The 23,061-nt window shown below is 41.2% G+C and overlaps 1 protein-coding gene across 3 annotated transcripts in view; it reads right to left on the reverse strand.

The window, feature by feature from the left end:
• The window catches only part of HOOK1 (hook microtubule tethering protein 1), a 36,720-nt gene extending 15,636 nt beyond the window's left edge, over positions 1-21,084 (reverse strand). Inside the window, exons 1-6 of one of the 3 annotated variants that reach the window (XM_021542301.3) lie at positions 19,439-19,484; positions 18,982-19,077; positions 3,676-3,761; positions 2,029-2,101; positions 1,673-1,723; positions 570-702 (exon numbers count right to left, since the gene is read on the reverse strand). In XM_021542301.3, the coding sequence (XP_021397976.1) occupies positions 570-702; positions 1,673-1,723; positions 2,029-2,101; positions 3,676-3,698 (280 nt within the window). In that variant the 5' untranslated portion in view covers positions 3,699-3,761; positions 18,982-19,077; positions 19,439-19,484. Of the gene's footprint in view, positions 1-569; positions 703-1,672; positions 1,724-2,028; positions 2,102-3,675; positions 3,762-7,845; positions 7,968-18,981 lie in introns of those variants that run through there. The other 2 variants (XM_077785325.1, XM_021542282.3) reach the window with 2 other exon arrangements.
• Positions 21,085-23,061: the final 1,977 nt, after the last annotated feature.

Consider the following 23,061-nt stretch of genomic DNA (forward strand, 5'->3'; position numbering starts at 1 on the left):
AAAGATCCAGAAGAAACTATTATCCATAAAGCTCCCTCAGAACAAGTAGTGGTCTCCTTATACAGAGGAGTACCATTAACCACCATCATTATTATCTGGTAATATGGCAGATAAGCACAAAAGATTATAAACTCTTAACTGGACATACTAATACTCTGTCTAAGGAGATATGCCATCAGAGTATGGAGGATTAGTTCTGGTAACAGGAGAGAAAAACCAGCAACTCAGGCTTGAGCCTCTGGAGGGATAGAAGCAGTTTCTAATTTAAGGATTTAATTTAATTTTGCTATATTTGCACTTGAAAAAGTCTTGGTACGTATTTTAACAATATGAATAAACCATACACATTTCAGACTATATTTTAAAACCTACTCTGAACAAATTTTTGACTTTTATTCACAGACACTTCCCAGGGAATTTCTGCTTTTAAGTAAACTCCAGTTTCAGAACAGGCATTCGGCAAGTTAACAATGTTGATAGATAAGAAAGAGAAGTTTCTACATCTTTTCCACCTTAACTATCACCTGAGGCAGTCTGCTATTTGGTGAGCAGGTTAAGGTAGTGCTTACCTTGTTTCCTCTCACAATTGACTGCACAACCCAAAATAAGCTGCAGGAGCCTGCCCAGTTCAGTGGGATCCGAGTTCTCAGATATCCGGGTCAAGTCTGGAATAAGCTCTTCTGCAATCTGCTGACCCAGGAACTGAAAAAAAAATACATTATGAGAAAAAAGTAGATTGCCACTTTTGTAAGACATGAAAATTTGGTATCATGCAGGAAATCTGGGCTCAGTGAGCCAGCCAGAGAAAATGCCCTAGAAGTATAGTACCAGGTTTAGTTAACTCAGCACTTCTACAAGAAAAAGTGACAATAGTAAATTATTGAGACAGTTCTCAAATATGAGAGAATTCATTTATTTTACCAACATAATAAAAAAAGGAATTAATAACACTTTCAGATGGAGTTGCTTCCAAATCCTTTAAAAAGCTTTTCATAAGCTTAAAGAAGTTCTGCTTCTGGGACTGCCAGAGATCCTCAGAACTGGCAGCACATCAGTGCCTGGCTCTTGGTGTCACAGCTCAGCCCAGGCAAGACCAGGAAGCCACGACAAGATCTGGCAAGTTATTCAAAACCATACCCATTACATAACTGTAAACACTTCTATACACAATTCAGCAAATTTTTAAATTCAAAATACAGCAGCCTTTTACAGCTACTGTACTCACCCCTCCATGAGACAGAACAAATAATTTTTTTGTCCAGGAGCATTCCTACCTTGGCTCCCAGCTTCCAACTGAATATCATAAAACCTACACTGGGGTTGCCGAGTCTGTTCTGTTGTGTACAAAAGTATTAAAACTTCTCTAGACAAGAGCAAACATGAACACACACACAAAAGTCAAGAGGATTCTGCAGCTCAGTCCTTTCAACATTCACCTGGGCAGACACATGGTTCCCAGTTTGTACTCCAAGAGCCTTATCTAAAACAAACCTGCTCAAATGGATTTCATATTCACTCAGACCTCCCATTCAGGTAATTATCATACATCTGCTGCCTAAAAGGTCCTCAAAACAAATTACAGCCTTTTTTCTACTTGGCTAAGTCAAGGGGAGCAATAATCATTGTGTTTAATGATGAGAACAACAACAACAGTAAATTGTTTTTTCCATACCTCATGATAGTAGTCCATAATTCCTTGCAGTATCTTCTTCAAATTACTGGACTAGTTGTTGTACATGAAAGACAAGATTATAATTTTTTAAAATTTTACTTATTAAATCAAATAATAATTTTCTAATAAAATGGTTACAAGGCAGCTCTATGAGAGGACAGAGGAAGAGAAATATCACAGCAGAAAATCCCCATCCAACAATGCTGGAAGGCACTTAAACTATCAACAGACAATTCAAGCTCATTTAAAATATCCTTGAAAAGCTTGAGCTTAATTCTGTAGGTTTTGGCTTCCCAGATGTCAGGACAGCCACAATATCCAACCCCACAAACTTCATTATCTTCAGTTTTAAACACCTTTATTCTCCAGTTGTCACCAACATCTTCTTTGATGCGACTGAGCCAAGATGCATCAAACCAGGCAACATCTCTGAAAAAAAATTAAATTATTAATCCATGAGCACAGACTTAAATAAATAAGACAGCAAATTCTCAGCATTAAATCATCTGATGCTGAACTCCAGTGTCTAATGAGGTACGAACTCCTGGAGATTGCAAGGTAAATTTCTATCACAGGAAACTTCCATCCTGCTGGCTGCATGAAGGCACATTATACCCCACATTCTGGAGTGCCTGAGCCAGCTCTGGATGGAGCACAAGGATGAGGAGGCCTTTGTTATGCTCAATTTTTATACCTGATAAAGTAACCATAATGAGGTAAAGTAACATCTTTTTTTGACTAGTGCAGACGTTATATTTGGTACCTATTCCTGTATGCTGGACTAACTAACATTTATTCCAATTTGTCAAAGGCATGTATTAAGAAAACACTTTAAACTACTGGCATTTTGTATATTTTATATGTTTCTGGTTCCTCTGGGCAGGAGGGGATTCAGTTTACCAGCATAAACAAGGATGAATTGAGGTGAGGTGTTTACACACACTCAGCTGCCAAGCAGTATAATGACAGCATATTTAACAATATTTAACTTTGACAGTGCACTGTTTATTCACTGGTGTCAAAGCACCTAACAAAGGACAATCGTTATCCCCACTTGCACAAGAACCAACTTGGTGTTGAGAAGTTTGCCCAAAGCATGTGGCTGCCTAATACCCCAAATACATGGGAAGCAACTCTCAGCAAACCCTGAATCAATTTTTGCCATGTCCAGAAAAAGGGTGAGCTCTGTCTCCAAAAAGTTCATTTAAAATCTTTACAAATAGACAAGAGGGTTTCTAAGCTATTTTTTTTTTTTTTTTTTGCGGGGCGGGGATGGGGGGAAATTGTGATGGTGTCAAAGTAGTTTCTTAGTAATTACAAAATGATACATTGAACCTGAGGTGGTAATGCAGACTTCAACTATCTGGGCCAACAATAGCAATAACATTGTAGTGATGACTTGTAGCATGATATTCTTTCAAAAAAAAAAAAAACTTGCATTATTAGCCTCTGTGCAAATTTCAAAACTAGTATTATCCCTCAGATGACCAATCTTCATCACATCAATAGAACAGCTAATCAAAAGTAAAATAATTCCTAACTACTAATTGCAATTGAAGTTTTACAGTTCTTGTCTTCCACACAAATACTAAGTTGTCATTTAAAACCTAGAACTTATATCTAAATTAACTGAGCAACCTCAGGAAGAAAAGAACACAAATCAAGCCTTTGGAATCTTTATTTTCTCATTCTAAAAAGGAACGTATTGCCTGAAGTGTGGATATAGTGCTGATGGGAAAAGTGAAGAAGATAATGTCATCCTTGCCCAATTACCCCAAGTATGAATTTAATACTGCAGTATTACATGTTCTCATCACCTTTTCCACCATGTCATTAATTAGCTATTATATCATCCCCAAAACAGCAACACAAAGGCATAACCTATCTTCTGTTATAGACTGTCTATTCTGAACTTCTGCCTACTTGAAAAACAACTATGTCTGTCAAACACAAAGACCTCAGGCAATTGAATCCCTCTTCTTCCAGCTGAAGAATCAACTTACATTTGGTGAAGCACCTGAGCCATGGCAACCCCGTTAGTCAAGTCCTGGACATCCCTGCAGGGTGCTGCTGTATTGAATGTCTGCAGCTAAAACAGGGAAAACACAGGTTTAGTTCAGCAGACAATAAATTAACTACCATCTTCCTTCTCCCCTTTCAGGCACAAGCATTTAGCAAGATATCTTTCTACCTGAAATCCTTTTTGAACCACACAGACTTTAAGCCAACCCAATTTTATCGACACTTTTGGCTGTTACGACTAGTAGCTTTAAAAGTTGGTATGAAAATCCACACTCTATTTTTTCATGCTAGGTTTTCTATTGTAAAGCAGATTATGAAAAGGTAACTTGGGAGACTAAAGTCATATTTATCCAGCCTTTAAATTATGTGGCAGTGCTTAGTTCTGGACATAACTACCTAAATAAAAAACAGCATCAGAATAAGGTGTGAAAGTTGATAGGGAAAAAATAATGCAGTCTTTTACTACAAGAACCTAGTAATAGAAATAGGATGGGATTACCTCAATGCTAAAATGTTTCTCTGTTTTAAATATTGTGGGATTTTTTTTAACTATCCCCAAGCTTATAGCTAACATTTTGACAGAATTAGCTGTATATTTAGACTAACAATATTTTATTCCTCCAAAGACAATCAACTCAGAAGTAATTACCCTAGATGACAGAGCTATTTCCACACACAGGTCAGTTTGTCACAGGTACTCAGGAAAATAAGAGCCTTCTTTACCACAATAAACAAAACAGAAAGTTTATTGTTAGTATTACTAAGATAGAATAGAGTGGGAGCAAGTACAAATCCTTATAAACCACATCCACTGAAGAAACTGACTTCTTAAACTCATTGCATTTATAATGTCCTAAATTATCTGTCCCTCTGCAAGACGGCTTTCCCAAACATCCTGTGCAACACAAGCTTCTTCAGAACTCCTGGTAAAAAATGACCTTGTGTTTGGGAAATGGAGCTACTGGGACCAGAGTGATGGAAAAGCAGTTTTCAGCTGTGAGAATCTGAGGCAGTTTTTGTCTACTCTGTGTTTTTTATAAAGAGTGACCATAATTCTGAATATTTGTTTATTCCTTCAAGAAGAGTCCAATCAAGCCAAGAGAAAAATAGGCAGAGCAAGGGGATTTTTTTAATTTAAAAAGTGGGTTTAAATCCTGTTTTACAGGAAGTGAGAAGTCAGTAATCCCTCATGGGTTACATAAAAGATTAGTGGAACACCACAGCCCAAAGCTGCTATGCATGATAGCACTGGCTTCTACTACTCCAGCAGCCTCAGCGCAAGTACGGGCATGCAAGTTCACATTCCAGGCTGGCCTTCCCAAATCCAGAGTTTTATGGCACAATATGGTAATGCTGCCATCTGGAGATACCCCTCATAAAGCAAGGGAATTGCTGTGCACAGGTGCAACTCTTTCACCTGAGCCTGTTAGAACAGGTAAACAAAGCCTTAGAAAACCCTGACATGCAACACTGCTTTATGCACGATCTCCCAGAATAGAAACAGCTAACTAAAATTAAGTAAAAAGCAGAACTGACAGTCTAGGTTTCTCTATGTATTTGAAAGTCACATAAGGATCTAGAAAGAATAAGAGAGAAGAAGTATTAATTATCCCCAATCCTCATGCCAGCCCAATCATTTCATCAAAATGGATTTTTACTGTTCTTGCAAAACCAGTAAAAGTGGCAGGCGTGGGGAGGAGGTTGGAAAAAGAAGCCACAGACTTCAGGACTGTAGCTGTGCTCTTTCTTCCCTCATTTTTTTTTCAGTTTTACTAAATATAGCCCCAAGGATATGCTGCTACTCACACTGAAAACCATTTTGTGAATTCCACCCCAAATGCACACTTCCACTTGCTGCTTCAGCAGAAGTTCTTCTCTCAGACACAGAGCTGTTATGCTCACAATAAACAGCTGAAAAGTTAATTTTGTAGCTCTACCACCAAACATTTGCAGATGAAACACAAGTGTAGAGAGTGCCCAGCAGAAATCAGCCCACCCTCCTAGGGAAGGTATGCCCTCAGTTTCCCTTGACAATGATGGGTTGAGTTTCTCCATTTTACACCCAGATTATACACAGGAGGGACACGTTTTATAGAGTAATCAAAGAGATTTTAAAATAAAAATAAACATTCCCAGTGGTGCCAGTGCCATGCAGTGCATTTATAGTGGAAAATGCTTCCAATTTAAGATGTTGCCATACATCCAGTCCCTGGTTTGCAGGCTAAGGCACTACAGCACTGAAAATCATCCAATTAACTTGTTCTCTACACAGAGGAAAAATAACTAACTTAGAAAATAGTTTCTGCTGCAGCTTGTGAGTTCCACCATAGCAGGTATTACCTAAGTCAATTTTTCATGGATACTCATAAACATTAGCCCTATAATTCAGTTTAGCTGCTTTGTTTTTCTTGTAAAATCCTCAGAACTTTAAATTCAGCAACACTTGGGCTGCAGAAACAATTTTTATTTGAATCTTCTCTTTCTTCTCTGGACGCAGCATATTTTCTTATATCGCATTTGGTGAAATAAAAATAGGAAAATGCCAGATCTTGCAGCAAAATGCAAAGAATCATAAGCATCTGTTTGCTATATTAATGAGTAAATAAACTGAGAAACCATTAGAAGCAGAGAGTTACAGAACCCTCTTCTCTCCAAACACAGAGCACTCCATCTCCCTCTCCGGACATCACTTTTCTCCCTATTATTCACACTGAAATTCAAATTGTGAAAGGATGTTTCAAACACATCCAAGTGTTAAGAATCAGTTTCTAAGTTGCAAACTCGGCCTGAGAAATAGGGTGCTAAAGCTAAAACCAGGCATCTGCTGAGTGCTGTATAGAAAACAAGAACACAGGGTTGGGTCTTCCTTTACACGGACACAATTGTTCAGTTTAAGGCCAGTTAAGGTTCCATTAAGATTCATGATGTCATTACAGCTATTGCACTGTAAGCATACCAAAAATGACAATCAGGATAGAAATATTTAAAGCAAAAATTGTGAAAAATAAAAAGAGTTCAGCACTGCTGACAGGATTTTTGTGAAAAATGCAGTGATTTTTTTTTGCCCTTGAATCATTATGAAGTTATTCTCACCTGACTACTGAGGGGAAAATACAAATTTAAAGAGCCCAAAATAAGAGAAATATTAAATAATGAAAGATATCCAACATAAGGCCACCAAAATTCTGGACAGCAACTAAACCTTGGGAGAATACAATGTCACTAAAAGGAAAATGGAAGGAGGAAAAAGAAAGCAATAAATTGTTTATCAATTATTTATTCCAGACTTTAACTCATCAACACTTCTGTACTGCCATGCAGAAATCAAGAACACCTACTCAGGCTGCTGCTCCTGTTACTTTTACCAGTTTAGCTCCTGGATTTCTACAATGCCTCTAAAACACTCCCTTCTCTCCATGATTTACACTTCTCAGAGACAAAACTCCTGCTATTTCTAGAGAAACCCTTCACACAGGAATTGTGACCTTCCCTGCCAAGATTTCATACAGTTCTATTTCACAGAACTCCCTGTCACCGAAACTACTGCACCTGAAAGACCAGAATTACAGACAAGGTCACAGAAGAAGCTTGGAGACAAAGATAAAGAGGAAGTGAGAGTAATTGATAAATTTAACAAATCTGTTTGTACTCGATGACCTTAAAAGTCTTTTCCGACCTAAATAATTCTGCAGTTCCAAACAGGTGCCTCTGGCACAGGTAACATCACACACCCAGGTGTGGCGTGCCTGACTAATAAACGCTTTAACCAGCCGGTATGAAATACTCTGAGGTTTCTACGCCTGCCAATTCAAATTAATTACATTTATTTATTAACAGTGTCAATTGCCGAGCAGTTTCCACACTGAAGCCGCCGCAGGAGAGCCGCACTTGGGCCCACGGGATGTTCCAGCCAGCACATCCACACCGGGAGGGCGCCGCGGGAGCCTTTGGCTGGCTGCGAGCGGCGTGTCCCGGGCAGCCCCAGCCCGACCCACCCGCAGCTGCTGCTCCGCGGGCGGGACGGGCGGAGGGCGGCCGGAGGGACGGGGGATGGATGGAGGGGGGGAATGGAGGGAAAAGCCCCCCGCCGCTGGCGCCTCCTCGCTGCCCTCGAGGGTCCCCAGAGGCGGCAGAACCCCCGCGCCACTCACCCAGAGGATGAGGCTGTCGCAGAGCAGCGGGTCCGCCGGTCTCGCCTCCATGGCGGCGGCGGCTGCCGCGTGCCCCCCGCCCTCAGGCCGCCCCCGCTCCGGCGGCTCCGGCCGCCGCTCCGCTCCCCCCGCGCGTCCCGCGGGGGCGGAGCCGCCGCCAGCATCGACCACTCAGCGCCCGCCCCTGCCCTCAGAGGCCGGGAGTGACAGCGCGCTTGGCCAATCACAGCGGAGAAGGGGCGCGCTCGCGCCAATCACGGTGAGACCCGTTGGAGGCGGGGGTTGCCCTCACGGCCGCGCCGCCTCCGTGAGGGGGCGAGTCGGGCTCGCGTCACCGCCCCGGGCTGCGTCAGCCGCCGCGGGCTGGCGTGTGGGCGAAAGGCGATGGTGTCACCCGCCCCGGGCTGGCGTGTGGGCGAAAAGCGGTCGTGTCACCCGCCCGGAGTGAACTCCTGCGCCGAGAGCGGCCCCGCGTTCCCCCCGCTCGGTCTGGGAGGAGCCGCTCCGTCCCAACATGGCGGGTGCCGCCTCTTCATAGCCCGCCCCGGGCGCGGACGGGCCGTGCGGGTCATGGGTGAAGAGCTGTGGTACGGTGCACAATTACTGTGCTTAAGGTGTAGGCAGGTCAGTGAGCCTATACCTGCCACAAACACTGCTCTCAGAGCAGGGCAAAGAGTTGCTTACAAATAGTAAAATTTAAAAAGTTAAGTGAGGTGAAAATACCAATTCAGTTAGGATTTAAAAGCACTCTAAGCACAGGAGTGAGGAGCAGCTGCTTTAACCGTTGTAGAGGTGGGAAATGTGCCCCCTTCCAAAAGGATGGATTGAGAAGGCTTGGGGCAGTTTTACCTATTTTTCATTCATACTGTCATTTCTTCTTTTCAGGCTCAGAGTTACCACTGCCCAAAGCCCAGCGGACTCGGGTGCCTTGACCTGCCAGCGAGGTCCTTCCTGCCCCTAGCAGAGCCCAGGGCTCGCAGCCAAGGCTCTGCGTGGAGCCCTCATGGCACATCAAAGCCCACCACACACCTTCTTTTCATCTTTTAGTTCACTACACGTTAGCTAAAACGTACAAGTACATTTTTGTTTGATTTTTTTTGTTCCAGAAAATACTGTATTTGTTTCACAGGAAGAGATTAGCCTCATTTGATCAGAATTTATGGATGCCTGAGCCAGGATCCTGTCTGCTGGAGCACTCTGCTTCAAACACTCAGAGAAAAGTCTCAGTACCTTACACTAAGGAGATCTGTTTATTCTGTCCCTTTCCTGTTACAGCAGAAGAACTTATTTAAATTTTCCCTCCACCAGCCTTTTTTACTAATTTCAACCATTATTTTTTTCTTAGCTGATTCAATTTTATGACCACTTCCGTATTGCGGCATTAAACACATCAGTATTTAGGTCAGCCTAAGAGTGGACTAAACAACTTGAATAATAACTGCTACAGACAGCATCTGCTGTTTTTTGTCTGATCTTCAAGATACAAATTTTCTGTTACTGATTCTACTTTTCCTTACAAAGGTTAAAATTGTGATGATGACATGATGGTATTTACGTAACTATTTCTCCTCCAAGTGTTCTCCAGAACTGATAGACTTGAGTGTGGACTTGGATTTCTGGAAAAACCCTATTACTGTTTCCTTCACCAAAGGTTCTTAAAGAGATTTGGTTGCTATGGAAGATTAACATAAATCCTTATTAAAAATAGAATAAGGAATAAAAGGTTTTTACAGTAAAATCCCACAGAATTCTGTGCTAGGATTTGTACTGCTCATTTTAGTTTTTTTTAGTGTTTGCTCTTTTTAAATTTCTAGTAGCTTTTATTTTATCCCTCTTTACTATGTTGTTTCCCTAATTTTATGTCCTTTCCCAAGAAAGCGCATTCAGAAGCATCCAGAAATGATTATTGCTAAGGGAAGAACGGCAGTGCTGGCAGGGCGATCCGGCCTGGCTGGGGCAGGGAGTGAGGCTGAGATCCGTGTACAAACCAGGCAGGTGTGCAGGGCAATGTGGGATTATGTCAGCACGGATCGGCTCAGCCCTGTGCTCCCGGCTGCTGCATCCTGGTCACACGGGCTCCAGGTGGCTGAGTGCTCACCCAGACACAGCAGCGTCAGCACTGCAAGGGCTTGGCCGTGTCTACAGAGAAATAAAGTCGGCTCCACACAGGAATCTGCCCGGTTTTTACATCTTTCGTGTCACAGCTGAGTGGGGGCACATTGGAAGCTCCCCAGCACTGGGCAGCTGTGCCGGGAGCTCAGCCGTGGGGCAGAAGGGGAACAAAGGGATCTCTGCCTTATGGAGAGTGAGGTGGGTTGGGTTTATTTTGTAAGCCTGGTTGGAGATTTCTTCATGAGCTGCAGTTTATATGAATGTCTGTCAGTACATTCTGGGTTTGTGCCAGTCAAGGATTATGACCTATATTAGCATCCCAGAAACAGGGGAGGCCAGCCAGGACTGCAGCTCAATCTCCTGATGTCTGATACCCACACTTACTACGTTTTAAAGTCAGGTTAAATTACTTCTCTCCACAGGAACCTATTTTAAATGTGCTCACTCCTCTTGACAGTGCATCCCTTGCCATCTTGACAAAGCACCTGACAATCTCTCAGTCAGGGCTGTCTTAACTTTCTTAACAAAACAGAAGAATGGCATTTGCTACAGTAACTTAATTGCTATTCATAAAAATAAAATCCACTTCCTAGGGTGTTTTTTATTATTTTCAATGGGACTTGCATCATTATATCCAGGAATATGAACAATAGTCAGTTCAGACATAACTTGGTAGCTGGCTGACAAAAGCCCCTATCCAGACACTTGAATTTTCCAATTTTCCCATATTCCGTATGGCACATACGCATCTCACTGGTAGTTTAAAAATACTGTTGGAAAATCCTAATTACAGTACTGCATCTAAGAGATTTTCCAAGCTCTTGGGAACAAAGATATCAGAATGTAAAAACACTGAACACTGACCCTTGGTGGTTAGTTATGTACTTGCACATTTCTTGCCTTTAGAAAACAAGATAAAACAATCTACCTCCACTTTCCAATCAAATTTAGGTAGCTCAGTTGATTTGATTTCTGGAAGTCTGCACTTGCTGACCATCTTACAAAAGCTTTAGAAGCATCCAGTAATCCCCATGGTGTTCTGTAGTAGTGAGGCACATTGGGATTTTTAGATGCAGAAACCAGAATCAAACCAATTCCCAATTTGTGTGCAATGAATTATTGCACAATACAAACTGCTCTGATACTTGCTGGGCCACTCATCCCTTCACACCCTGTCACAATCTCTGGCACCTTGCTGCCACTTTTGAATCAAGCTGTGTATTGGAAGTTATTCTGCTTTCATGAAGAAAGCAGTGACTGTTTATTCTCCAAATGTGGGCAATTCAGAATTTATTAAATGGAGTTTGTTCAGTATAACTGAATATCTAAAAATCATAAAATAAGAATTTAAAAGCCACTGCTGTGAACCAGAGTTGTTTGACTCTCAGTGCCTTGCTGGTCTCTACAGGTTTTGTTTCCCCACTGCTTTTCCCTGCAGATGCTCAGTGGTACTTTCCAGGTCAGTCATGCCCTGAGGGAAAAGGGAGCAATGTCAGGATGATGAATGTAAAATTTTTCACTCTGCTACTTAAGTATCTGTTTTGTAAAATACTCTGAAATACTTTCCCTGGGTGCTATAGGAGATAAAAGTGATTAAAATCTATTTATTGTCAAAATAGTAGAAATTCTGGATATTTTGTATGTTCTGAACATCAATACCTTGTCTGAGAGGGAGTCTCATATTCAGGCTTTTCTGAAAGGTGGCAATATTTTCACATGGAATAAGCATCTTTCAAGTGTTTTCACATTAGATGGAAATACTTTCATCACTTGAGGCCCTTCTTGGAAGTCATTCAACTATGAGAACATTTGCTTTAAATAAAAAGAGTGTTTAAGCCAGTGGGATTCCTGAAATTCCTGAGCCATTTATGCTCTTCTTTACACTTTTTTTAGCACATCTTAACTCAGTGAGCATTTCCTTATCCCCACAGATTTAATGCTGGTAAGAAACAGTAATCTCATTAAAACTCTCAAGGCTTGGGGTAGCATTTCTAGTCTTTTATAATTAATTTTGTTTTGACTGGAGTAATTTCTGGGCTCCTTGGCTGCAGACTCCCAGATAGAGTTATCTTAGCCCATGTGATACAGCGTACATACAGAGTACAACTGCAGGCACACTTTTCACACAGAATAATAACATAGTTTACTATAGGAGCTTCAGAAAAAAATAATAACTGCTTTTCCAAATAATGGTTAAGGTTTATCATATGCCAGTGAGGAAGGTATTGATAAACTGAAACAGAAAAGATGGAAATAGAGCCACAGAACTATGATATCTCATTAAATTCCATAAAAAGCTTCACTGGGGACAAAGCAGGTTTTAGGTAGAAAGCTACTGACCTACATTTATAAAAGAGACTGGTACCAGATCTTGTCATTCCACCTTTAGGCAAGAGGGAAACAGTAACATCCTTAAGGAATGATCTGCCTCAACAATTTCAGGGAAAAATCTCAGAATTGGCAACCTTTACAAAGAGTGACTTGAACAGAATAAAATATTTACACCTTTACAGCATCATTTCTGCTCAGCAAAAGCCCAATTTGATACTGCACCCTTCCCTCCCCTGCTCTCACTGTCTCAGTTGTTTCCCTAACGTTCATCTCCCATCTATGCTTTTTTATTTCTGCCTTTTCATTGACTTTCTCACTGATATCTGCACTTCTATTTTAGTACCTTATCTTTTTTTAGTGAACAAGGTCACAAGTGAGAGTGGGCTTTGGCAATTACAACATTTTCCGGCTGACGTTAATTGACATCATGGAACTGTTGGCAGTGTGATGGCAGCAGCCCCTCTGAAAATGCACATGTATTAAATGTCTCAGATACAATTTCAGTTTGTGCCCAGGACAAAAAATGCAGCACAGGGATAAGAACTATGGCAGAGACCTGCTGGTCACAAACACAGTGACACTTTGAGATCCTGCTCCCACAGGTGTGCTGAAAAGGTGACTCCCTAAGGCACCAGTTTGGCAGGTGGGGCTGTGTCCCAGTTTTATGCCATACAGATCCTGATGATGAGAGTATCCTCACACTTAATATTGTGCACCAAATACCTCCAGTACTCACCGCAGTCAGGGATTAATCCACAGGTAAGATCAGGGGGTTTCTTTAAGATGTGTTTTTTTCAAGGTCAGGGAAATCACAAACTCAATTTCCAAGAAGTAACCCCTTTGATTCTGTGCCAGGGTGCTGGTATGTACTGCCAGGGAAACTAATTCTGGTAATATCTCTAATCTCTCTAAACAAAATAATTTTTAGAACTCTATGTTCCTTTATACCAATTATATACCATTGTCTCATTACTCAGAAACATTATTACCAGCATAGAATATTCACCAAATAAACTGTTAGTTAGTTGATCATTATTTTTAAATGGAAAATTAACAGCTACGTTATTAAAGAATATTCCTTTCTCAGCATCTGAAAGGTAGTGTGAAAAGCACTAAAAGACACGTTTTTAAATGGAGTACTGAAAAATTATTCTTTAATGGAAGAAGAATCTGTGTTCAAAAATAGAAACACTGGGTGAAAATGTCCCAGCCACAATTTGCTATTGAATAACACAACAGTGTCTCAAACCCAACCACAGCTGACAGAGTAGGAGAGCTACAGGTTTGTGAAGTGTGAGTTGTCCTGATACTGCAACATTTATATATTAAATAAACAAGTTATTGTGTACCTATCTGTCAAAACCAAATTCGATTTCCCTTCATGTCTATATCAATGTCATTTTTCTTGGTTTTATTTCAAAATAGACTTCAGTTTGCCTCAGAATTTTGAACACATTTTCTTTCATGTTTGAAGGTTCTCTTGCTATGGCACATTCCAAAGAGGAAAAGCCAACTCCCACAGAGGGGTCAGCCTCTCTTGGACAGACTGCCAGGGAAGTTGCAATTATATTTTTGGTTACTGCATTTTGCACTTGGATAATTTTTTAAGCTAAAAGCTAATCTTGTCTGTCCCTTCTGTTTGCATTGAGAGATTTCTCCCTTGCTTTCATGCTGCTCTCCAACAGCTGCTCTGTTTTGCTCACGCACAGGAACCAGGGGCATGCTGGTTCTGAGCTGAGCTCTGTGAAGCCTCCTACATATCCAGAAACCCCCACTCTCACATTCCAGGATGGAATTCAGACACAGATGGGACTCACTGGGGGTGTGTCATGCAAATCCTATCTCAGTCAAAATCCCCTCAGTTTGTGTCAAAGGCCATCACGTAGGCCCTGCTCCAGAACAGTGCCAGAAATGTTTCCCACCTTCCCACCTCTCAGGCCCATCTTTGTACCTCACAGGCTCCATTTTTGGTTGGGTAGGCTTTTGTGGAGTACATCAAGAGACTGGATGTGTAAAATTGGGAATTAATAATGCAGCAATGCCAGTGGTTGGCATGTCCAGACCTGTTGGCTTTGATGGAACTATTCAACTGTGCAAACTAAAATAGGCACAACAGTGTTTGCCAGCTCAAACTCCAGAGCCAAAACAGGGAGCTCATTAAGAACACACACTGGTTCTGGCACTGCAGTTGTGCTTTACAGACCAACCAAAGATCAAGCACCAACAAAAGCTCAACCTACAATTTAGACAAAATGATCCAGAATTACAACTTTTAGGCATGTAGTAGGACCACAATGTCAGCAAGGCAACAGGAAAGGCTGTCCTGGGGCAATGTATGTACTGATTTAATGTACATTCACAGAAGTTTGGATTTTCCTGTGTTTATTATTTTCCTCAAAATATTCTGGAGCTATGGAAAAGGAACCTTGCTGTTATTTAACAGCCTTTCTCTGGTCAAATTCAGTTAGGCCAAATAAAATCTTAGTTTCCCCATTGAAGCCTGTGTGCTGATGGAAGTGAGAGAAGATTCCCTGCTGCCCTGCATCCAGCTGTGCCTGGGGGCAGGAGAAATGCTTTGAAGGGCACAAGTGAGCAGTAATAGGCTTAGAGGGACATAAAAAATGGACCCAAAATCCTGTTTCTTCAAACAGTGCAGAATTAAGTCTGTAGACTCCAAGACAAGTGTGTCTGTGGTAAGGCCTGAGTGCCTGCAGTAGAGCCACAGCACACAGCTCCTGTCAAGCAGAATGAAATCTTCTGGGCTCTTTCTACCTTTACAAATATTATCTTTTGCTATTATTTAGTTAGAAGGGGTTTCACCTCTGTTAGTACTAATCCAATGCTTGAGTGGCCTAGCTAAAACAGACTGACCTAATGTGTTCAAACCATTTTCCAGAGTATTAACATTCCTGTCTAAAAACCACAGGACTTACATCTCTCTTAGTAGCCTTTATGAACTTAACACATTGAGCAGAAAACCTGGGAAAAGGTTGGAGAGAAAGAGCTGAGCTTGGAGATTGGGGGAGTCCATTGGGGTAAAGCACTGCAACATCCTGGAGAGGATGTCATTGCCTATGTCTCTGGACAACCAAACTGCTCCAGCTTCTGCATCTGCCAGTCTGGCACCTTTAATAAGTAATTAAATCACACTGAGGACATGAATACGCTCTTGGATAAATAATAAATGACAGCTCTCACACTGGCACGTGAGCACACAGGCATACCCAGGGCAGGAAATCACACACAGCATTTCATTTGTTGCTAATTTATCTGTAACAAAGTGAGGAAGATGCCCTGGGGACTGGTGACTAACAAGGAGCATTGTTTATGCTACAAATCCCATCCGGTTATTAGGCTTTGAAAAGTGCTTTGTTTAGCTTATCAGTGCTTCAGCAGGAATGCCAGGGGCAGTATTTCTGTTCTAAGTGTATTTCTATTCCAATATTACTGACACATAAGAGGTTATGTGTTACCTGAGGGCTGAATATTCGGCTTGTGCTTCAGTGCCGTGTTGAATCAGGATCAGGATGGTGAACACTGCACAAAACCAAGCCCTGAACACATTTCCTTATCAATTTTACAGCATTAAATTGAAGAACACCTTTACATAAATCAAACCTTTCTCAAGGGCTATAGAACACGACAAAGAATAATTACCCTATGGCATATAAATGCCCATAATAAAAAATTACCTACACATGTTAGACCTTCTGCTTAAATTCTGCACTTCACTTAGGATGTATACAAATTTGAATTACAAGACCTAAGACTGCAGTTATGCAACTCCAAAGTATAACAAGTGTCTGGCAAGTTTTAGAGATGTTTCACAACAGGACTGATAAGCTGCTACTCTGTCAGGTGATAAAATACCTACAGTGTGCCCTTGATTCAAGTTAATATTTAAAAATAGGAATGCAAGTTTCTTATTGCGCTCAGGTACCTTTTCCATGATGTTAAATGACTTTTAGGGGAGAAGATTTAGAAAGGGAGGACATTATTTTCAGATGGAAAAAAACTACATTTCATTTTATAATTTGTAAAACCTGAGAGCCCCTTGCCAACTAAATTAATAACTGGCAAATAAAAGCAACTAAATTGGGAAATTAAATTATTAATTGGCAAATAAGGCATAATTGGCCTTGCTGAATGATTCCACACCAACAGTGTCACTGACTCAGCTCCTCTCAAACATTTTTGCTAAGAGGAATGTCAAACTCAGCCTCATGTAGGTCTCCTGAACCACCGTAAGTGTTCATCCCTGACAAGTTCAAATCTTAAAGCAGGGATTGCTTTACTGAACAATGCCACGTGCTCATGGAAAAACCAATAAATGCTTGTGAGCACTCGACATGCTGAAAGCTTTTTAAACTTTAATACCTCTCCTCAAAGATGCTGATGAGAACGGACTCACCACTGATGCTTTAGAGCTAAATTTCCATGTGGTAAAACTGGAAGATGTTGTGAGCTGAGCTGTGTTACAGAGATAAGGTTTATACCCAGGAGCTTCTGGCTTCATAGGCAACAAACAGATCAGTGTTCATGCCTTCCTTTTGTGGGCAAGAATTAAAAATGCATCAAATCTGGTGGCTGGGGTTTCATACAATGGGCTTGGTTTTGCAGAATTCTACTAGAATTATTTTCTGAAATGCACAGCTTTCATTTGAAGCTGAAAGATGTGTCCAGATCTGAAAATCTCCTTTTTCTCAAAAATCTGACTCTCAGTTTCAAAGCCTGTCCCCTGGTGAGGTACCTACATGAAGAATTCCTTTGCAAATCTGACCTGTGGAAATGTGACTTCAGTGAACACCTGTGCTATGCTCTGAGAAAGGAATAGAAACATAAGGATCTGATTTCTGAAAACCTTAAAGGCTTTCTCTGGATCTTTGAATTCTAAGTCTGTTTTTCAGAATAATTTGCTTCTGAATTTGGGGTTTAGTTTTAGTTGGACTTTTCCCCTTTCATTTCCTCAAAATGAATTAAATTTACTTCTACTGGACTAAACAGTTTATCATTCAGTTCTGGCTGAGGATTCTCAAGAACATATGGGTTAGGACCACCAAAGGCACCCAGATTAAAATATAAGACTGTGAAATAGTAATTCCTAAGGACACTTGCAAAGTTTCCAGCCTAAAATGTTAGGAGGAATGATAATTTTAATAGTGCTGTTTGAAATAACCCACAGAATTACTACATGAGAGGAAGCTCATGTCATTTTAGGCAAAGTCACACTAAATATTTTAATTTATTAGGACTGTTTAGTGCCATCAAAACCTCAAAGCCTCATGACACAAACACTGACTGCCATAATCAATCTCTAATTCAATCACAGTTCAAATGTTCAAAGGCCAGCTCAGGATTTTGGAAGGGGTAAATTAGTTCTGGCAGCCTTACAGCAATCTCAGATATCATCTGTCTTCTCCTTCTATCAAATCCAGCTGGGCAGGCCCCTCATAACCATTGATGCTGGCTAGAGCCAACTCCAGCATCACTGGGAGTGCTTGAACTCAATAAATCAGAAATTTGATTATGTGCAGATAATCTATTAAAAATAAATGACAGACTTGGCATGTTTTTCCCAGCTGATCGACTCAGGACAAGACTAAACCACTGATGTCTTAGCTGAAGGTGACCTCAAGTCCCTTTTTCCTCTCAAACACTCTGTTGATGCAATTGGAAGAAAGAATGTCCATACCAGGTGACACAGGGCCATCTTGCCTTGGGACCTGCTAGACTCAGGAATTCCTAGCTTCCATAGAATGCCCATGGCTTTACTGTGTATGTAAGGAACTGCTTGGTTTTGCTCCCTCTGGATCAGTCATCCCTGGTCATTCTGCAAGAGCTGAATGAGTTTCCCACCTTGCTTCACTCAATCAGTGAGAGATCACAAGGAAAATAAAAATGTGATGTCACAATCCTGGATTTGAATGATGATTGAATGATTTTTATTCTTCCTGCACACACACATATTATTCACACAGTGCAGGATCACTGCCTGGATCTTTGCTGTAATTCTAGTCCTAATCAAATGCTCTGGGAGCAGAGCTTGAGCATTTGCAGGGTCTCAACAGGCCCTTGCACTCAAGCTGATGAGTTTCCAGCCCCTTTGCCTGTGCCTGAGCTCCGCAGCCAGAACTGGTATCATCAGCAACACTAAATATTCCATTTTCCTGTTTTCAGAGCAGCACAAACTCTCTTTCTGCAGACTTGCTCATGAGTCATCTGGAAATAAACCATAATCACTTGTCCCCTAGGAGTCATATATAAGTTAATTACTGTACAAGACAAGCTAATACAAAATACACAAGAGATTCCAACTTGTTGAAGTTGCAAAGGGCAAGGGAGACTTTCAGAATTTCCATTGGTTACAGTCTGGGAATGCTGGGCTTCCCTTGAATCCGTATCTACCATATAATCACAAACACATTTTGTTCCCTTTGTTGTAGGAGACAGAACTAAAGAAATGTGGGTGTTATTCCTGTGCACAAATACAGTAGATACCTAATGGGCCTGTGTGTGTGTGCAGTGTTTGCAAACACAACTGCTCTGAGCTGCAGCTGACAGAAACCATCACTGCTTGTCCAGCTAAGAGGATGTTCTGGATCTGCAAATGCCCCCAGCCCTGCACTGGAAGTCAGAGGAATGGGATGTGCAGATGAATTTTAGGTGCCACCATGTTAAATAAAATCTGCTTGCCTGGAGTTCAGTGTCCTGGACTTGGATCTGACCATCGCTGTGGTGTCTTACTCCTACCCAGCCATCCTTTGCTGGGCTATTGTGTGGTTGTTATCTCTGCAGGAGAGAATCTGATCAGTGCAAGGAAAGGAAAATCTGAAAACAATGAAAAGACCTTTGGCATCTGACACATTTCTGTTGATGATGGAAACGAATACATTTATAACTTCACAGTAAAGGAGCAAGATTTTTTCCAGTAGTTATAGAAACACTCTTGTTAAGGCTGGAAAAGCCCTCGAAGATCATTGAATCAAAGTTATGGCACAGTAGTTTAAAACCTCCAGTTGCTCTTTTTTACAGATCCTCATTAGAGGAGGAAAGAATGGTGCTGAATGATGCTGATTTAAAATTACTCATTTGGTGAATTCATTGTTTTAGACCTGGGTCTGGCAAGAGACTTCATTTCCTGAACACTCACCTGGATTCTTTTTGCCATTCAGCTTATGGTACAGAGAGAACTCCATTCTGGCATCCAGGAAGGCAGAGAACACACCAGACTTTGTTTCAGTGCATTTAAGTGACAGACACAACTGCAGCGGAGGAGGAAAACAGAGAGAATTAGTTTATGTGTGATATCTATGCTGAGTTTCTGTGACTCTGCTAATCACAGTAAATTATTATAAATGAACTGAATACGTCAATCAAATTACTAATTTAGTGAGGACTCTGCTCTAGATCTCTCCCAGGAACCACAGCAACTCCAGCTGCCCCACCTGCCTCCAGTGAGCCCCTCTCCCAGCAGGAACCAGCTGTGGACATTTATTCTGCAGGAAGTGTTCTGGACTGGCAGTGCAGGCAGTGCTTACACAGGCTGCTAAACAAGGCATTCTTCTGGCAGCAATCTCAAGGCCTGTGTAAGAACCAGGACCAAGCCCTTCTCCCTGGAATTAATGTAGGTTCCCTCACTAGAAGCAGAAGAAATCCCATTTTTATATTCCCCAAGAAATCAGTAACTGTATTTTTATTTGCTCATTGCTTTCCTATCTACAAGGTGCCACTTTTGAAATACCCATGAAGTCTTAGGCTGCCAAAAAGTAACAGATGATCTCAGAAGATACTGTTAAATTGCAATACAAACTTGTGGAATGGGTAAAATGCACCATAAAATCACACAATTTGTATTTGACTATGCAAAAAACCCCAACCTATTACAAAAATCAACAGTCCAATAATCACATTTTTAAGTGTGAAAGCTCAAGATGTAACAAACATGAAGTCTCATCTTCAAGCATGAACTCACTTCTGAGAAGACAGCTTGTCTTTTTAATCAGCAGCATAAAAATCCAGCTGTCCCATAAAATTAATTTCTATGGGTAAAAATCAGGAGTAGGACACAGCAGGCTTAGGTCTGGTTCTGTCTCACATTCCTGCTTCCCAAGTGAAACATTTCCTAAAATAAAACAGTAATCTAGGCATAATTACATTGGTTTGCAGTCCCATAAAAGCTTTTTACACAAACAAAAGTAGTGGAAGTTCCACTTTAAACAATTCAGTAAGTTGGTTTCTAGTCATGCGTAAAGGTTTTTAAAATCTGTTTACTGTTTTTAAGTAAATCTGTGTGGTCTTACAGAGAAAAATTGTTCAAAGAAATCTCATCCCAATGTAAGCTCACTAACTGTTTATTCTAGCCCAGGATCTGTTTAACAGGAAAGGGACAAAACAGATTTGAGGGTCCTTCTGTCAAGGCAGCTCCTGGTGTGGGCTCCTGTCCTCGCCCAGAGGAGTATCCCATCTCCAGTCACTGGATAATCTGTGTAAAACCCTAATTCTCCAGACAAACGTGTCTGCTAAATACCTTCTTTGAGGCTCTGAGCCATATGGTTGAGATTACAGCATTTAAATAGTTTTTCCAAGTGAATACAAGGATGAAGCACAGAATAGTAGAGGGAGGTATGTCCATAATTGCATTTATAAAGGGATTTCAGGATTTTTAAGGCCCATGTTCTGCACCACTGGAGCTAATGTGAGTTGGGCATCTTGAAGCAAGTGCAAGGTATATTTACAAGCCATTCACACTTTTTTCACCACACTATAAAAAGATCTAAGTACAAAGGAGAACAAGGGGCCGTGTTGTTAATGCTGGTGCAATAAAAGCACATTTTTATCTTTAGGATAAATATAACAGAGCACAGCCCCACGTCACCACTGCCACTATGCCCATCCTCTGGGAGCAAAGCAAATCCCCAACAGCCAGGGACACCTCTGGAGACACCATGTAATACTTCCCATTGTTTAATGTTTTTCTAACCCTGTTTTATAACATACAGGAAAAGGAGGCTTTGAACAGAACCCATCCAGGACAAACAGCAACCACATGGCCTTAAAACCTGTTTCAAATAATGCCTCAGTAGTTACAGTTTAAAGTACAAAGATAGACATAACAACAAAGAGCATCAACTTCCCTCTTTCCCTGGCCTGGTTAATTTTTCCTTTTCCATCTGTGAGTATGACCTAATGATACAGATTTTATTTGTATTTAATTTTGAGATCTGTAGAAGAGACGTACCATATACAAGCTGGGCCTATGTTGTTTTTCTTAGCTGTACATACTTGGCCAGGCTTTCCTTCCCTCCACAACATTATTTACACTCCGGAGCACTGACTCCAGTGTGATGCATTATCCATGTTATGGCTGTTTATAGACTAGAAGTGGTCTTTGTAACATGTCTGTTTTTCATGTCTTAAACTAATAAAACTTTTACATTTGGCTTATCAAAACCATTCTGTGTAGATCTAAGTCTGTTGTGACTGAAATCAGTAATAAAACTTCTCTTGATGCCCTGTGGAACAGAGCTAAGGCAACACTGAGCTCTCTTAATAAATTCCGCTCCGGTAAAAGTTTTATTTAAAAAATGTGGTTAACCCAAAGCTTTTAAAGAAGATTAATGTGGACTTATAAAAAATGTCTGATTTTATTATTAGTAGTAATTCATACAGTTTGTCCTGAAGTTTTCCTTTTCAGCTTCAGTTTGAACCATATGTTCAGGAAGTTCAACTGAAAAGCAATCCTTCAGCAATATTATTTTTTTCTAATTAACAATAACCACAGAGGTATTTTAGAGAAACCTACAGAGTCCCTCAGAAGGTTGTGGAGTGGGATAGATTAAAACAGGATTTTGTCTATTTTATGAAAAATTCACTGAAGCACAAATGGGTCAGCTTCAGAGGATTCCTTCCTTTCCTGCTCTACCAAACAAAGGATTCTGAGTGCAGCAAATCTTAATTTCCATGGGATTCTTTTGTGAAAGGCCTTGAAGGACTCTGGGATCCATCAGTGCCCCGTTGGCCTTGCTGGGACTGAGCACAGGCACAGCAGCGCAGCCGTGGGGATCCCCAGACTTTGATCCACCACCCCAGTGGGTCAAAGCCAGTCAGAGGTGATGGGTGCCAAACACAAAGCTCAAGGAGAAGCTGGAAGCTGGGTGCCAGACTGGGTTCATACAGACTGGATGAGGATTTAGGAATAAACACAGCTGTGGGCTCAGCCAAACGCCCTGTGTGTGCAAACAAAACACAAGAGGCACAAAGATAAACCCTGCACTCAAATGAAAATGAGTAAAAAGCACAAGCTGGAGCGAGGTTCATAAAAATACCTTTGGGCCAAATTTCACATTCCCAGTCCTTGTACACATGATGTAACTTATGGCATCAGGAACATTTTTTATTTTGGATTTCAAACATGGTTTCTCTCAAACTCCCTTTCTCAGTGACAGCAGATGAGATGATGCTGGGTGCAGAACCCCTGCACTGAGGGCTCCTGGAGACTTCTTGTTACAGCACAGCTCACAAACTCCTCACTGGCTGTTTTTTACAACAAAGATCATTGTTCAGCTCAACAGAACAATCCCATCAAAATGGCAGCACAATGTTGTGCTGCTGTTTTCACTGGGGGCCCTGTCAAGTTGCATCAGTTGAAATGCTGAGAGGTTTTATTTCCCTGACCTGTCACACTGCTTGCTGTGCCCCTGAGCCGCCAGTCAAGCTGTGCTGCTTCTGCTGAGATGCTGTTTGTGCTTTGTTTGTTGGTGGTGCCAGCCCTGA

The sequence above is a fragment of the Lonchura striata genome, chromosome 9, assembly GCF_046129695.1.
Source record: "Lonchura striata isolate bLonStr1 chromosome 9, bLonStr1.mat, whole genome shotgun sequence".
In the NCBI taxonomy this organism is placed as follows: domain Eukaryota; kingdom Metazoa; phylum Chordata; class Aves; order Passeriformes; family Estrildidae; genus Lonchura; species Lonchura striata.